Genomic DNA, 18001 nt, shown 5'->3' with positions numbered 1-18001 from the left:
CAGAGCGGTCCGGCAGGAACACATTCTGTCAGTGGTTTTCTTCTGCATGCTGCTAATATGTTCACACACGTCGTAAAAATGTATTTCTTAGTGCACTTCTAGGTCCTCTCGCGCAGTCGGTAAACAACCGAGGTCTTTAGTTCAAGCGGCCGTGTCGATAGTGCTTCATATGATGTCTGGGATAGTATGTTAATGCATATTGTCAAAACAATATTACTTCCCTAGAGAGTCCATTGGTGTCAACGGAGAGTGAGCTTCTCCCACTGCACGATCAGCAAGGGGAGGACACTGAAGCAGAGTGTTCACGCGTCTGTCTGCAAGTGGATTTTGTTTTCCCTTTAAGCATGATTGCTCAGCGTGTGGAATGAAGGGCAGAGAAGTCGTTATCTGACAAGGACATGCCGGATAGTGTGATGATGACGATGATAACTGTCGAGAAGAAAAATGGACTGGATCCAAATGACCATCGTTCACGACCTCCCTCACGCCCCTTTAAAAGCTCATTGTACCCAAGTACTCTAAGGCGTCGTGAACAACCAAAAGCTGACAATAACATTTGTTTATTTCTGCTGCTGACATCATTACTGGAAAGCTGAGCTTAAGTCCTTGTCCCTCATCACTTCTTCAAGGCTGAATGAGCTCGTTGTCTCTCATTTCTTCCTCAATTCTAGTTTAAAAACAAACCCGAAGCTTTATTCCGGTCTCACGTGGTCTGAGCTAGTTGCACGACTAACTAGAGTGACCGTCTGCAACAAAGATTTTACCTAGTAGATTGGGGCAAGAGGTATCTTCCACAACTTCTCATCGCAAAGACTGAAGTAAAACCCTGAATCTTTATAGAAGATCGGATTCGCTTCACTTAGACAACATTCAATCTCGTTTGCTTTATACACATGCTTTAACTACGCCTTTACAACATGCTCTATTCTACTAAGAAGACTTTTCTTTAGAAGTCGATGAAAAATAGATAAGAATAATAGTCTTCAGAATTTTTATTAGGGTACTGTAGCGCATCCGATGCAATGTCACGAAGAAGCTCGATCATATATCATCATTCACGAGCCTGCCCTGCAAATTAATCTCATGAGAAGTGGGGTAGGGGAGAGAACTCGACGTCTCGCATTTACAACGCCTACGAACGACAGGCTACACGCACATCCTTTCGAAAGCCAAAAATAGAAAAAAAATTAAATCCTAATCTTCCTGGTAAGGCTGCCAGTCTTGTCAGATTTTCCTCTTTTTTTACCTCTCTCTCTCCCCTAGCACCACCCCAAACCCCTGAAGAAACGGGGAGTAAGACGACTTTATGGCCTCGATCTTTCTCATCTTCTCTTATATAGCTCGTCATTATGGTACTGTCTACGACTTCTGCCTATCCATCGAGCACAAGGCCAAAGCGAACAGCTATATTAGGAAAGCACTTCAGCAGCTAAGATGTTCAGCTATTTCTGATAGCTCTCACCACCACCACCACCACCCTTCTGCCGGCGTCTGCAAAACATCACGTTCGATCTGTCTGCAGATGCACCCACTGTCCACACCACTTTTACACCTACATACCTGAGCTCCTATCTAACCATGACTTTCGAGTCTCAACAGGCACCGACATGGTCTCTACTTGTTTTCAACCTCTTCCACCACCCACTACCCGCACACACACACCATTATCTCCTCGAGTCTGTAACCACTTCAGCCGCGATGCACGTTCTCTTTTGAAAGATCTAAGATGTAAGTTAACCTATGTAATGAATTTTACGAGTTTTTCTCCAGAGCCTTGGACTTTTAGTTATTTTGCCTGTCACCAAGATGTGTAAGCGGTAAGCTTTATTTTTTCAAAGGAATGATCGAAACCCAAGTATCGTTAAGCGCGGAGTGTCATGGTCATTGATGTCACGCTTCCGAAGTTTCTGCCTTCACTGACACGTTTAGGTAAAACAACAAAAGAAATTAAGAAAAAGCAGTTTCTGAGACTGAGCTACAACACTGTCCGAGTTGACCTATCCCTGGGGTGACATCCGAGGTGGAGAGAAGCCTGGAGTTGAGGATGAAACTCCCTAGGTGGAAATGTGACAGTAACAGGCTGTGAAATTACACAGCACCGATGATCTGGCGCAGTCTTGGGAGTAACAGCCAAGCCCGGTGGGCGTACTGTCTTCCTCCCTTCGATACCCGCCGTAGTCAGCCTCCCAAACCATCGTAACATCCCTGAGTCTCCCCACCATGACCTCCTGATGATGGCTGCTTTTTGTCTTTACGTCACTCGGAAAATAACGGGGGAGGGGAGAGGGGTAGAGGAGGAGTAGGTGGAAGAACCAGAACCATCTGTCGTCTTAACTTTAGAAGGGAATAAACACCTACAAATGCCAGTGAGTGAGCAGCCTGCACAGCTCCCCAGAGACGGAAGGTCCACGCAAAAGTGTCAGACTGGCGGGCGAAACAGTTAAGCGATTTTACGAAGACGACGACTGGGGTGGGTAGGACACGAGAAATGTACATACAAAGAGGAAGAGGCTGGCTTTTTTTTTTTTTTGTAAACCTCATTAATCCCCCATTCCAACTGACCTTTCGCCTTCTTACCGTTTGCACAAGAGCCTTCTCCTGGCAAATCAATAATTTGCGACCATTCTTCATCATTACTTTCTTCTTTTCTTGGAATTTTTGTGACCAATTAAAACACCTCGCCAGGATCCACCCCCGGCAATTCCTTCTCTTTGCGAAAAGTGAGGAAAAGACGGCATTGTATTCTGTATTTGTAGGTGGGTGTGGGGCCGACTCATAGACTGGCGCTTAGTGAGGGACTGTGACGGGGCGTTACATGATCACCTGACGGTATGGAACGCAAAGAGGAAACGTCTGATGCTTGGCTACTACCCCCTCTCCACCAACTACCCCCTCTCGCACTCACTCCCCCACCCCACCCCAAGAAGTACGTTTTGCAGCACAATCATCCTTGCCGCCATACAAGCCGACTCGACGGCCTCGTTCGTGCGATCGATGCCCAACATAACAATTTCGCTGGAGCGGTAAAGCAAAAAAAAAAAAAAATTGCTTCGCTTACGATTGATGGCCACGTCTACGCCGAGCAAGAATGGGATTCATTCCGTGCCCACCCTACCCCCCCTTTCCACCAACCCGACCCCATCTGCCCGTATCAAACACTGGTTCGCTGGTAACAAATTATGCTTCCCTGGCTATGATTTCTTCTTCTTCCATCCAAAATGCATGAGTGCGTGGTGCTCTGCGAAGCGACACAAGTCTCGATGGCGGCGGCGAGAAAAGACGAGCATGCGCTAGACAGTCGATGACGTATGGCAGCAGACCACGTCGTGTCGGAAAGTAATTCCGACCAACTTAATGGGGATCGTTTGAATGCGGTAGGACTGGTCCATGTGTCTTTTAGGCACCGCTATGAATGACGGGAAACAGCCTGCTGGATGGACGCTGGCGGGTCAAGCGCGGTCGTCTGTTCAGCCACGCGCGGTGACCTGGCGAGGAGCGAAGACGAGACAAATGCGGACAGGAGCGCACATGTACCGACAAACAGAGACACGACTTTAAATGTTTAATTAACCAAGTGCGCGACCTGAATGTTTAATCTGTTAATTTGCTGTCTGTCGATTGATTCCGTTCAAGATGCATGTTGCACATTCTTTCGATTTATAACGCACGAAGTTCAAACCTGAAAACCCATTACAACAATCTTTCAAAATGGGGAAAAAATACACAATTCTTTTTATTTTAAACTGTTAAACTAAAAGTAGCAATTTTCAAAAGCTATCAGTTGTACTGTGTGGTTTCCACGGTAAACGCCCACAATTTTGCTGGTAAATTTTAAAAAATCGTTAAATAAGTCGTCAATAAGCTTTAAGATGCAATAAGTTTATATTAAGTCGTCAATGTGCTTAAAAAGGCTAAAGATCTTACTTCGTTTGTCGAATCTTCTATGTTTTTCATTAGCGCCTCCCTCTCAGCATCCTCTACCCCAAGAACAGTCGTCTGATCGCTTGGCTCACTCATGGTGTTAGAACAGAACTCCTCCTCAATGAAGAGGTGATAATTCCACAAAACTGTATGCAGAAGAAGTTGGGCGAAGGATGACAATACGTCGTTTGTTTGCTTGTTTTAAGTAGAAAGAAAAACGTATTGTAAACTTGGCTTCTCTGAAAAACACTTATCCACAGGTGTTGGATACTTCAAGCCGCTCTGTTCCGTTTCAAATGAACGCCGAGTTACCTCTTCTGTAGCAGATAATGCAGACACGTTTATAGCATCGTCATGACGTTAAATCAGAGCTTCCTCCAACCCCGAAAAAAAACCCGCCAGATTGCGTTAACTGTCCTTCGCGTGTTGCTTGGTTGGCTGGTTAGATTTTTTTCCCCCTGAAGTGACACCGGCCCCCTTTTGTCTAGGCCATCACGAACAATCACACTGGCCGATCCTGTGATTTCTGGAAGTCACCGTCTTCTTCCTAAGGCACACAGACAACGCCGAGAGACGACGATGCGCATGTCGTCACGACGATGCTGTGTTGCACGAGCTCTGCAATCACGTGAAGATGTGCAAGCAACTTACGTCAGGTGCTGCTGTCCGCAAGCATCCGCGCCTTATCCTTTCAGCGCAAGCAGCACACTTCTTTCGGCACGAGGGAATGGTAGGTGGGTAGAACGAGTAAAGGAGATGTGTGGGTGGGGATAAGAAAGGTGGGAGAAGGGTGGTCAAAACAACGTCTGGTATTCTCTCAGCAACATCCTCCCTTCTTGGATCCGAGTCCCAGCTGACACGAGGTTCCCACGAAGCGCTTACCTAGGATGCACAAGTCCGCTCGATAAGGTTCAGAATGGAACTGCCGCCACGCGCGCTACTTGAACGTATTCACAGAATCCTCGCCACCCGCCTCTCGACGACAATGACGGCGGGGGACGCTCGGCCAGGCACGCTGGTGGTGGTGTTAGTGGTAGTGGTGGTGGTGAAGGGGGTTCCCGCCCACGGCTCTTAGCAGACAGGGAAGTCCCGAGATTCCCCCGAGCACTAGTCGCTGCAGCAACCTCAACGGACGGCGGCCACGTGTTGTAACATTGCTGGCGGTGGAGGCGTACGGTGATGGTGATGGTGGTGGTGTCGCTGCGCGCAAAGCCTGCCTGTGTGCGGACCTGCCAGGACGGAAATGCTGGGAAGTCTCTATTCTATCGAGTGTAGCAGTACACGGCCAGTGTTGCAGCCCTTGCCATGCCGATATTCCTTGGAAAAACTGACTCCAACATTATTAGTAGTACTAACAGTTGATCATGAGGGAAAAGGTGATTTTTTTTTTTTATTTATTTTTTTTTAAACGGAAACCCTGCGTCTAGTCACACGCTGGCAGTAAACTAGGTCCCCGCGCTGGTCTTCCGAAACATCACCGCGCTGCCTCTCGCGACATGGTTCTGCTGATGTCTGACACAAAATCATCACTAATTAATGAGCGCGCCTCTCTGGGAGCGGGAACCGAGCAAGGCCTGCACCACGGGACAGCCGTGTAGCCAGCCACCTCGCACTCCACTCGCCGCGGCTTGCCCACAAGCTAGCGCTGCTCGTGCCCTTTCGATCTCTGCCATTCCACATCACGTGGATGCAGGTTACAACTCATCATATGACGTGTTTCCCAGGAGCCGTAGCTATGAAGCGAGGGTAAGTCTTTGCCCTGTGGCAACATGGGGAAACTCGAGGACAAGTGTCTTTTTTCCACAGTTATAAACCTGTGTCCCGACCTCCCATTTGTTTTACCCGTGGAGTCGTTAGTTAAAAAGCGATGGCAAAGGTGTCCTAGGGTAAAGAAACAGGAAGTAGAGTCCATTGGGTCCCGTCACTGCTTTATATCGTCAGAAACGACGCTTTTTCTTGAGGTCCCCATCTTGCCCCTCGGGAAGAGCCTTACCCTCGCTTCATAACTACGGCCCCAGAACACTGTTCACAACCCTGAGCAACAGAGTTTGGGTGATGTCTGATGTAAATGTCCTCAAATCGTCTCGAAGAAAGTGCGTGTAAAAATAATAATAATACAAATAAATAACTTTGCTTTCGCAAGGTTTAGAGTAAGCCTCTCAGAAACAGTTACTGTTACTTCTACACTAAACCTGAAACGGAAAAAGAATACAACAGATCGTGACGTTGATGGTTAGTTTTCACAGCTGTTGATTCCAAAGTAACACTGTGTTAGGGAACAACCATCACCACATTTAAAAACTACAGAAAAAAAAGTTCAAACTAATACTTTACGGCTTTCTAATCACTTTTTTAAAAATCGGTCACATTTTTTGGCCGTTACTTTTAACTAAGAAAACTTGCACATGGTTATTTCTCACACAACAGAATTCCAAGCGTCACTTTTTAAGGACTGGGGAAATAAGGCTTCCGCTACATCCTTTGTCAAACAGTAGGAAAGAGATGGGCACTCGGTTCACATTTTCACAGGAACTTCTCCGTTCTTTCCTGTCTCGTGGTCTGTCAGAACAGTCTGTATATTCCATTTTTTTTTTTTTTTAAGCAACAGCGTTTTTTAGCCTTTCGCCTCCCATAATAACGTTGTAATGGAAGACACCACCACTACCACTACCATGACCTGAGTAACATGTTCTGGCTCTCAACCCTCCATAGCAGCCCACCGGCAGTAAATATTTCATCATAGTGTGCGCGAGCAATGCAACTCATCGTTAGTAAGAAAGACGTCAGCAACGGTGATCACGAATGTGCGCGGTTACTGTTTTCACTGCAATGACTGGACGCACCGCAAGCCCTCCCAACTGCGCTGCTGAACGACAACGCCGACACGCGATCCAGTTTCCGAAATTGCGACACTTTACTGCGCATCAATCTGCCCGTCCCTTCCAGCACAGGCAATGTGTTTCTTCTCTTATTGATGCATCGTCTTTCGTCTACGTAGAGTTTTTTTGCTTTGCTTGCTTGTGTTTTGCAAGTTGCCATTATCTTTGTCCCTGCTTTGTGTGGGTGGTCATGATTCACCTCTGAACTTCTGCAAGCTATTTTCTTTTCTTTTTTTTTTTAAGGCCGTCAAGTCCTTTACGAGCGCCAACGAGAGTTGGGGGAGGAAGTTTTTGATCTTGATGTCTCCCGTGCCACCCATTTTGCTGTTTCCTCCGAGGGAAAGCGCGACTGCTGAGAAAGCCACGCAAAGGAGCTGCATCACCACCCACAACCATCAATAACTCAAACGGATTCTGGAAATTTTTTTTTAATAGCTGCAAACGATAGAACACGCGTTTACGTTTCTATGCTTTTTTAATGTTTATATAAAATTCCAACAAATATAAATCTCCTCACATAAAAATTCCTCTATCGCGTCTCTGGAGGCGATCATCATTAAAGTTTAAAACACCTGGCGGACCCTTGAATGTGGTCGCTTGCTCGGAGTAAGTGCCCCTCTCACATGTGCAATTAGCACTGTGCTACCTGCCCGGCAACCTTGTATGTCTAGCATATCCGAGTAATAAGAAAAAAAAAAAAAGAAATGCAGATGTGGTTAGCTCGTTCTGATGTGATCGATTTCTGAGATCCTAAAAGTTGTTGTAACATGACAATTAAGACAAAGCGCCGCAGTGTCAAGCCTCCGGAGTGCCTGATAGTCCTACCGCACTGACAAATGAACTGGCAAACATGCTTGGATTTGGCTCTGCATGTCGACCAAAGTTTTAATGTCCTAAACATTTGCCCCGAAACCATTAGTTTTCCGTGACCTTCACACACAATCATTTTAAAGACAGACAAACGTTTTTATGGAGACTTTAGTTTGTGTAAGTTGAAGTCTTTGGTGAGGGTTTTGGTGTAAAAGCGCCCGCAACAAGCTTCCGAGGCACTAATTAAAGTGGGAAGATCATGCACACAAAGAGACTGGAGGAGGTGGCGCCGACTTAGCAAGACACTTTCCGTGGAAACAAAAATGTCCACACAAGTTAAGCATAGTAACGGAAAATGCTTAGAAATCTAGAGCTGCCGAAGCAACATAGATACCGTTCTTTATATTTCTGACATTTGTTAACTGAACATTTCTTTTCTTTCCATAGGTCTAACAAAAAATATGATTATCTAAGACATAAGGATAAGGATAAGAACTGGATGGCCTTATTAAATGCAATGTAAATGCCCCATGATGAATTCTGACAGAAGCCGTAGTCATGTCACACTGGTTAGTCAAGAAAATAAATAAAATGCAGAATGACCACCACAGCCTCTTCTCCCCCAAAAAAGAAATGGAAGCTATTAGAAGAAATCAGTCGACACGGGAACAGCGAGTGCGCCGCCATGTTTTGATTCACCGACAGCTTCTCGTCGCTCAAACCCAGTCACGCACGTCTACGTCACCAGCTGACGTAGAAAGACGCTGCACGTTTTTTTCTTCTTCTTCCCATACCCCCACCTCCACCCCCGTGTCTCCCCACTCACATTTCCTCCCATCTTCTACGCTGCCCCTCACTGTCTCCATTGCCTGAGATTCCGGACTGAATTATTATACAGCCTAGAGAATGGACTGCCTCTATGAATGGAAGCAAACACGGAAAGCCTCGGGCAGCCTGGCCTCTAGAACCAGGCGGTTTGATTGGTCTTCTCACGCAGGGATGGGGGAGAGGAGGGAGAGAGGATCCTCCCAGAACCGTGCACGAAACAGGCGCCAAAAAAAAAAAAAAAACACACCAATGCCACAGCGGCTTGGGCCAGACCTGGCGAGGGCAGCCCGGCAGTCGTGAACCTCTGCTAGGACGCCACTGACCCTGACGCTCTGTGCCTTGGCCGCAAGGGACGGTCGTTGAGCGATGGGCGGCGACCTTGGTGGAAAGAAGCCTGTTGGCAATGCAAATATCCTGACATATTTGGCACTATTTTCCTACCCACGCCTGTCGTGCACACACCGCCATTTCCGAGTTGCGTAATGTCCTTCTAAGGTTTATACCAAACAAAATGTCTGCATAATAAGAGATTCAAAACATGCATGACCCTCAGAGAGGTAACTCAAGCCAAGCGTTGACCAATGATCAACAAGGAATATGTCTAGTCAAGAAAAGAAATCAGAAAGGGAGAAGGGAAGATAATCCAAAATAGTGGGATCGACAAATGAAATCAACCGCTGCCAAAACTTGTCAAGTCTTACTGGTTGGAATCCAAGCATTTTATGTCTGCAGGTTGGGATGGTTGCAAGCGTTTGAAAAGAAAGTCAGAAACAAAACCTTTATACGGTAAGCGAGCTGAAAGTTCATGTCGCCCACCATGAACCGGAAATACACAGCTTACCCAGAAATGGTGTTGTAGAGACAATCTTCTGCTTACAGCAAACAATTTTTTTTAACTTATAGGAGCTTAACAACAACAAAAGCTGGCAAAACCACCAATAAATACTATGTAGTGACTGATATTATTCTGTTAAAGCATGGCTTTTATCCAGCCTTCTCTTCCAACATGTTACATCCACAATCACATAAACCCTGTGAAAGGACGCACTCAATGAATTAATTGTTTCTAAGAGTCTTCTTTCCTCTCTTTAGATGAAAGACTGTTACCCCTAATCTTCAATTAGACATAATAACAGTGACTGCACATATCCAAACTAGCAACCAGCGGAATTCTTTCTCCTTTTAATCCACCTCTTGCATTTCATTCTGATGCCACTGAGCTAGTCCTAACCTCCGTTTAATATCTCACACAAAAGGCTTAAGCACACCTGGAAATTTAATTTACAAAATATACGCTGGCCCTGAAAGGTACAGGTTACATTGGGCGGGTGGCGACGATGACTCAATTCTACTGGCAAGGTAGCCTTCCCTTACCTAATAGCATTAATATTTCATTGATCATGTTGCCGAGGTCTGGCTCTTAAGTCCTCGCAATTGTCCCTTCCAAACGTGGGCATACCTTAATTGCAAAATCAATAGCGGCTGGCATTTGTTATCAATTGATCGCGCCTCGCTCTGTATGTAGGCCATGCTTCTCCCACCAACCAACCCTTGTGGTGGTGGGGAGGTGAGGTGGTGTAGTAGGTACCACGGCAGCCACGCGCGCTCGCGCCATGCGTCAACGCCGCGCTAATTAAAACCTAGGATGCAGTCGCTCTCTGGCCACAGGACCAACAGAGCGTTCTGATGCCTCAGCGATGACAGGACTGCTGAAGTCGGATTGCTGCCAGACGATTTGTTAGGGGAGGGGGTAGCCTTTTTTTAAGTGCCGCGTGACGACTCAACAAAGGACAAAACAGCAGTAAACAAATGAAGGTTGGGAGAATGGCGAACACTGGGTGGATTAGGGGAGTGGATGAGGAAGGGGAGGGGAAAAAATTATCTGTACCGTGGCCAGGGAAACAAGTTCCTTGTCTGCTGTTGTCGTCAAATTCTGTCGCGACCGCTCTCAAAACACGCCGCTGGTGACGTCTCTAGTAAAACAGCAGGCAGGCCTGATCACGATCTTGTGTGTTTAATGCAGGGTGAGTCTCGCAGGGTGCGAAACAAGTTCCGGGGCTTCACGCCTACCGCTTGAAGTAACGCTTCCATACACCCTCTCCTACCCACAGAATGTGCATGTCTCTATACACAGAACTTATCCTGCATCACAACCTAAGCGGTTTAAGAAGGCCGACTGCTGAATAAAGTCTACATCATTATCTCGTCAGTCATCCCAGCAAGAACCATCTTCTACAGACTAAAATCTGACGCCAAAAAAAAAAAAGGAGGAGACAAAGCTGGCTAAATTCTGACAAAGAGCTGCACATTTTCTAAGTCTAAAAACTCTCCACTGTCTTGGAATGAAAGATCCTGAATCACTAAGTGCTGTAATGAATGATTGCTCAACCAAATTGCATATTAAGTATTCAAGCACAAAGATACATTTTAAATACTACAAATGCTACAAGCGCAATTTGAAAAATACATTTGCACTTGAAAATAGTTATGGAGGTGGTGTCTGCAGACGGAGGGAACTGGCTCTCTGACAAGACTATTACTTCCAGAAGTCCACAGACAGCCACGTGCATCGCCATGTGCACTCGAAATGGGAATTGTGTTTGCTGCTAGTGGAGACCACAGCCCACTGAGCAATGGTTATAAATCTTAATTAACAGCTGCTTCCATTTTGGCCATTACCATTCGCAGAGAAGTAGACATAACAGTGACCTAGGATCAAGCTACTCAATGGAATATGGAATTGCTTCCCTGTTAAGTGGGGAGGGGGGAGTCAAAGAGAATGTTATATATCAAACTAACAATCCACATTTTCCACACAGACAGTGGCCTTATTTGTCAGATTATGCATGAATGCTGGAATTTCAAAATGTTTAAATATTCCCATGAACATGTGGGTTTACACATGAAACTTGGAGAAAAAGATTTACAAAACACATGATTACAAAATGTGAAAAAATTGCACAACTATGTGACAACTACCAAATCACTGTGCTGTTCCTTTAAAAAAACAAGTCACAATAGGAATGTCTCAAAATCTTATTTCTAAGTTCTAGTAAAGTTTTGATGAAACTCTTAAATTTGACAGCTTCCTCAATTTTAGACTACCAGTAGTGGGCACATGTTCACCAAACTTAACATTTCTAGTGCTTCTGCTATGAACAGATCATGCAATCTAATCATTTATTGAAAAATACTTCTTGCTCCATCTGAGCTCTCCAATAATAAATATCTGTACATTTTCTGTGCACCTAAGTGTTATGTCCCCTCTGTGCACCCAACCAAATAAACTGAGACTCTTATTATCAGCTACTTCGTACATTTGTAATTTACACCCACTTCATGTTTTGGTAGTAGGAATGAATGGATGCACTAGAATTAAGATGCAGAACTTCAAATTGGCCAGGCAGAAGAAACAGATCAATGTGAACATGGGCATTCTTGGTACTAAAGGGGGGAAAAATCAAGTCCTTTGTCATTTGACTGCACCAAACAGGGGCAAACTGACTTATAGATGTACTTTTTACTAAATGCATATACTTTATTAGCTAAATAGACCTATATGCAGAAAATTGTGTTCCCAGGAAAGAGACACGAAGAAAATCAATAAGGAAATTTGCTAAGCTTGCCCCTGTAGCAACATCACTGTCTACTGGCAGAGAGATACTGCAGAGTGAAAGCTTTTTCTTCCTGGTTGCAAATACCAACAGTCCCACAATACATATTAATTCTGGCTGGCAGAGGTAAACACTATCATCTCATCAATCAGAATTCCCAAAGACACACCCCTCCACCTCCTCAATATGCATGGTGCAAAATTTAAGGCTGAAAGCTTCTCTCTCTCTCCAGCAAGCACCCATTAAAAATGCCATTAAATTTTACTCTGAACGAGATGGAACGAGATGCCCAGCAGCTACATTAAAGAGGTGACTTCTGACAACTGTAATATAACCTTCTTGGGAATTTTGGTTAAGCATTTTATAAACTGTGCTGAAACTATTCTAGACAAAGCAACTAACAAAGAACCCTGTACTGCTTAATGCCATTAGCTTCCAGTCTTCTCTACCTTTCCCAAAAAGATAAGAGCTGTGACTTTTTAATGAAGGCATTTTTGTCCTGACTAGTCACAAAAGCACTTAATTATAAGAGCAAATCTTGATGTTATTGTGTTTCATATACAAAATGCTTGATGCTTGGTTATAAAAAGTTAATGCAATAACTAAATCCATCTCCTGACTCGTTTATAAACCTTAAAATGCCGACCAAATGTTCACCCCATGCATTGCAGAAAGAATATTTCTAGAGACAATGATATTTTCACAGCCACATTGTATTGCTATCCTACTTCGGAAAGAAACAGGCAACACAGGTATGTCCAAGGCATTTGGGTTGACCTTTAATCGTTTAAATAAAACTGGAGACACATCTTATTTGCACAGTTCTAAGATCTAAATCATTCATTCCAGTTCTTATGTCTCAGCCTCTTAAATGCTCCTTTGCCAATTAAACTTTCCAACCTTCAGCATATTACATAATAATTCAGTTCAAAATCAGGATGTATAATCATGGACTAAATGCAAAAGTTGGAAATGCTACTTTACACCAGCACTTTTGTCTTGGCTGCATGGGGGGAGGGGGAAAAAAGATTGTTTCTCTATAAAGGGACCAATAAATATTTGTTTCAGAAAATTCTTTCACTCCATTTGTTTTCATTTTAATCTTATAAGATAGATATTTCATAAACATTAAGATCAGTATTGTAACAAAAAATAGTGCCCTTAAGATCATTAAAACTGGAGCAATTTTTTTTCTAAAGTTAGATGTGCTGCCAAACTTTTGAGGTGGGCTCTAAATGCATAAAATATTAAATGAAATTAATATCTTTGATAAATTCTTTTACAGCTAGAGAACTATTTCTGTGTGAATGTCTTTGGTAGTTTGGTAGGTTTATCTCTGCATCAATCATCCTACTTGCTTTCTTCCGCTTCTGTTTTCTGATATCATTAACTCTTGTTCTAATGTGACCTCAACACTGGAAATTGTGAGCCAGAAAGTAGCAAGAAAGTGTTAACATCATTCTAGACAGCACATTAAGCGATGAAAAAAACATGTTATTCCAAGCATTCTTTTACTGAAATTCACCATCAGCAAAGTATTACAAAGTTCAATAAGATGGCAAATTGGCAATGAAAAGCCATCTGATCCACTGACATTTTGAAACAAACTTTTCAGAGGCATTATTGATCACAAGCAGCCTCAAGCAATTACGGTAGATGGCTAGGGCAATCTTTGCCAAAGACAGTCCTGCAGAATTTGTTAAATTAGGTTCCATGTGTCTGCTTCTCTCTCAAAGTCTTAAATGGCAAATCTTTTTATATTGATGTAAAATGGTTTGTTGATTTGTAGGATGTTTTACTACAAGTAAAACCTAAGAAAATTGGCTTGTCTTTGTAAAGACCTGCCTTTACAAAGTCACCCTACAACTTTTAAAAAGATTAAAGACCAGCAACTTTATGGTTCTTTGCATTCTGATCTAAGATTCTGATGCAACATTTATAAGCAGATAAGAAACACTGTCTTCCTCTGAAATCTCAGCAACAAAATATTTTCCATGATCTCTAATGTACAGCTAAGAAATCACTAAGAAATTACACCCATACTGTAGTAAACAATTACCTTCTACAAATGTCTTATCCCACCAAAAGGGACAATAGTCTAGATCAGAACTTACCTCATCTGTGACTAAATTGGCTTGCATCTGCAGCTCTTGCAACTCAGAGCGCATCTCATGATCTGATAAGTCTGCCATTGCTCCTTCTGTACAGGTCACCTAATACCAGATCACAGCTGACCTCTCAAATGAAGAACTATTTACTGTCTGGTAAGAAAACAGCTTTTCCTTCCAGAAATGAAAGGTGGCGGCTGTTTAAGTCCTATAACAGATCATAATAATAATAAAAACATTTGCAAGTACTAACATTTACATAAAAACTCAGAAAATTGTTTTATAATTTGTCAACATACATGAAGATCTAGAGAAATGTGTTTACAATCAGTCAACACACTGGAGAACTATCACTGTCAGGAGAATGTCTCTATGACAAGAAATTGTCGTGGAGGAAACTTGACCAGTATGGGAGGAGGAGACATGAGAGAGAATGTGTTTGCCATGAAATATGAGTGCTGCACCATCTACTAATTTGCGTACCCATTGGTAAATTAGCAATGAAAAGGCACTTTCATGGTAAATTGGCTCTGATTGGTATAACATTATTTTATATATAGCACATTTCTTGTCAAGTTTGTAGAATACTAATGTATGTGATTCAAAGTGACACATTCAGCTAATTATGTAAAAATTGTCTTTATACTATGACAGTGTTTAATTTTTATATGTTGATGACCTGAATTATGCACCATCTTATAAGAGCTAAAAACTACTCAGATACTCATAACTTCTGTTTTTCATTTACTGTACATCTTCTCCAGCTGTGTGAGCTAAAAATTAGTCTTATATTTTGCATTTAAACAAAGATATCCTCACATCCTGCAGTGCATCATCTGTCACAAAACCCAAAAACTTGTTAAATAATAAAAATTAAATTAATACATTCTTCTCATTTTAAAACAAATTAAAAAAGGTTAGTCATAACATAAGACATGCCCAGATGTCCATTCTTTTATCCTAGCTAGAAGATTTGTTTCAAACATTAAAGTTCCCTCTTCTGCAACTCTATTCCTGTTAACAATGTTCACAATAGTCACTGGCCTCTCCAAAGAAGGGAGGTAACAATATGCGGCAGCTGCTTTTTGACCATCAAGAAAACTACCAATCTCCTCCCCTGTTTGCACACACACTCTCAAAACACACATCGAGTAGGTATGCAAAAGTGCATGCAATAATACAACCTATTAAGCAACAGATCCTTCATTAAGAAAAACAAAACTGTAAAAATTATTTCAAAGTCTTCCTTTGTTCTTGCTGCATAAAAGACATTCACATTTTGTTTCATGCAATTTATAATAAATTATAATAAATTTTTTACCATCCAAAAAAAATGCAAGGGGTTTTCAGACCCAAGTTAAAATGGCCGGAGGTTCTCAGACCCTCATTTAAAATTAAAGGTTTTAATTCCTCACATGAAGAAAAGTGTACACATCAGTATACATGTCAGTATTATCAGATCTTGATCCATAATGTCACAAAACTGCTTTCATTATTACTTTAATACAAATTAAACTGTCACTAATATTTGATAACAAGTAATGAGGAAATATCACATTTCAAGAACATTTTCATGCACCTGGTTTATTACAAACTCTGTGGGACCTCTAACCTAGATAATTCTACATTTTCAGACTTCCAACACCAAAATTGGCACATTTTCAAAACCCTTGGGTAAATTTTATTTCAGTGATCCAGAGCTTGTAGGAGAAACATGCAATAACAGTGTTTATTCTGCTATGAATATCTTAACTCAGTAGTATATGTAAAACAAAAGTATACACTATATACTGGACATTTTACACACATTTCAAAAGGGGGAATGTTGCTTTTTGTTAAGACTTGTTATGTGATAAGAACATGTTGGGCCATCAAAATAATAATAAAGTATTTAAGGGATAAAACACAATGCTTTGAACAAAATTTATGAATAAGTGGTAACACCCATTGATATAACAAGTTTCAGTATTTTTTTTAACATTCTGGTCTGATTTATTACATGTCCAGGTCAACTTACACTTTCTTACATGTGAATCTGCTTGCACACTATCAGCAGGTTTGGGACAAATACCTATTTAGCAATTCAAAATAAGAAAAGTGAAGCTGTGGGTGTAACACTCCAGTTCAAGCTTTTCAAGAAGCATTACCTGTTAATCCCATCAAGCCTAAGTGTTTAAGCATGCCCAACCTTCATCCCCCCTAGCAATTTACTTCTCACTCAAACACATAGCTTTAACATGGAAAGAACAGACCACAATGGTCCATCCAGCATTGTAGTATTTATATTGCACCAACCAGACAGGAATTTAGCAGGAACTAAGATTTCCACAATTAGATTAAGGATGTGAATATAACCGATCATATAACAGACCAGCAGGAAATGAAAGTAAAATCAATGAAGCATATGGTGTTGATGATACAACATGACCTTCAGTGATTATAACTGCTAATGTGAAGGCACTTTTGAGACTTAGTAATCTATAGTTGAAGTGTTGTAGTCACACAATTTACAAGACATAATAAGCAACATGAGTTTCTAACCCTAACATTTTCAATACTGTCCTCTTTAACAACATCAAGATTCTGCATTGAACAGTAAAAGGAAAAAAATTCAAAGACATAGTTATTGCAACAATATGATATATTTGGTTCCTCTTTGTTTTCTGTATTTGATTTTATTCTTCGTCTAGTATGGTTATTCTTTTATAGCTCATATGTTATTTGTTTTCCTGTCGTGCATGCTGTCCATGTTTTGTTCTTGTTCTTAAGTGCTAAGAGCATACTCTGTAGGACTGAGTATGTGCTTTACAAATTTTGTATTTATTATTTAATATTTATTATGAAGCCCAACGAGCAAGTGAAGAAAAGATCCCTAATCATTAAGTCTTAAACAAAAAATTAATAAACATATAATCCATAAGAATTACAGAGTACAACTTTTTAAAAAAAATAAAGGAAACAATGTTGGAATTTGATAGTAAGTCATAAAAAATAATACCAATTCCTAAGATATACTGTCAAGTGGATGAAGTACATCAAATGCACCAAGAACATATTTGTAAAGTTAAATGACTAGTCATCAGTGAAAGAATTCTTACTAAACAATATGTTTATAAACACATTAGTAAATATTAAAATGTTATGTTTTAATCATTCTCCAGATTTAATTGTTCAAAAATGAATAAAAAGAAAATTTGGAGACTGTACCTAATACTCTGGAAAATATATATTACTAACTAGATTCATTTTTTTAATAGTGTGATCACTCTACTATGACACTACGAGTTGGTGAATAATGCCTAATGTTATATATAGCACATGACTGTAATGCGTTTGTGGGCGGATCTACCGTTTGTTGAGACATCACCCTGTCAATGCGGTCAATCATTTGCAGTGCATACTTTTCACTTCAATATGAGAAACGAATACAAATCCCAAAATCGCAAATGCCAACCTTTGCTCAATGATAAGCTATTGTTTCGATTTCTACAATGTAACCGATATAAAAATAATCGATCATTGAGTCAGAATCTTATTTGATAAGTGTAGTGAGAAAATCAAAACATGGCAATCATACGACTGAAAAATAATATAAAATATTGCAAGATAACAGATTTTGGTATTAAGTAATTTAAAAAGTTGTTAATAAAGAGATAAAGCTTATTAATGGTAAAAGAAAACTGACCAAAATTTACAGATGCAACCAAAAGAACGTTATACGAGATCGTCGATTACCAGACTTCTCCCCATCCAAAGATGGCGACCACGTGACGTCAGTGACATGATATAAAATGCTCTCTATATTTTTCATGCGACCATTCAAAGCTAATTTTTGTAATAG

The 18001-nt window shown here is 41.5% G+C and overlaps 1 protein-coding gene across 7 annotated transcripts in view; it reads right to left on the bottom strand.

Moving 5' to 3' along the window:
- The window catches only part of LOC112570518 (synaptosomal-associated protein 25-like), a 37862-nt gene extending 19880 nt beyond the window's left edge, over positions 1-17982 (bottom strand). For 2 of the 7 annotated variants that reach the window (XM_025248998.1, XM_025248997.1), the window contains exons 1-2: positions 17846-17982; positions 14167-14368 (exon numbers count right to left, since the gene is read on the bottom strand). In XM_025248998.1, the coding sequence (XP_025104783.1) occupies positions 14167-14244 (78 nt within the window). In that variant the 5' untranslated portion in view covers positions 14245-14368; positions 17846-17982. Of the gene's footprint in view, positions 1-3924; positions 5777-14166; positions 14369-17845 lie in introns of those variants that run through there. The other 5 variants (XM_025248999.1, XM_025248996.1, XM_025248995.1 and 2 more) reach the window with 5 other exon arrangements.
- Between the last annotated feature and the right edge of the window lie 19 nt (positions 17983-18001).

Source organism: Pomacea canaliculata, linkage group LG8 (assembly GCF_003073045.1).
Source record: "Pomacea canaliculata isolate SZHN2017 linkage group LG8, ASM307304v1, whole genome shotgun sequence".
Classification (NCBI taxonomy): Eukaryota; Metazoa; Mollusca; class Gastropoda; order Architaenioglossa; family Ampullariidae; genus Pomacea; species Pomacea canaliculata.
This window is presented reverse-complemented; position numbering and strand designations above follow the sequence as displayed.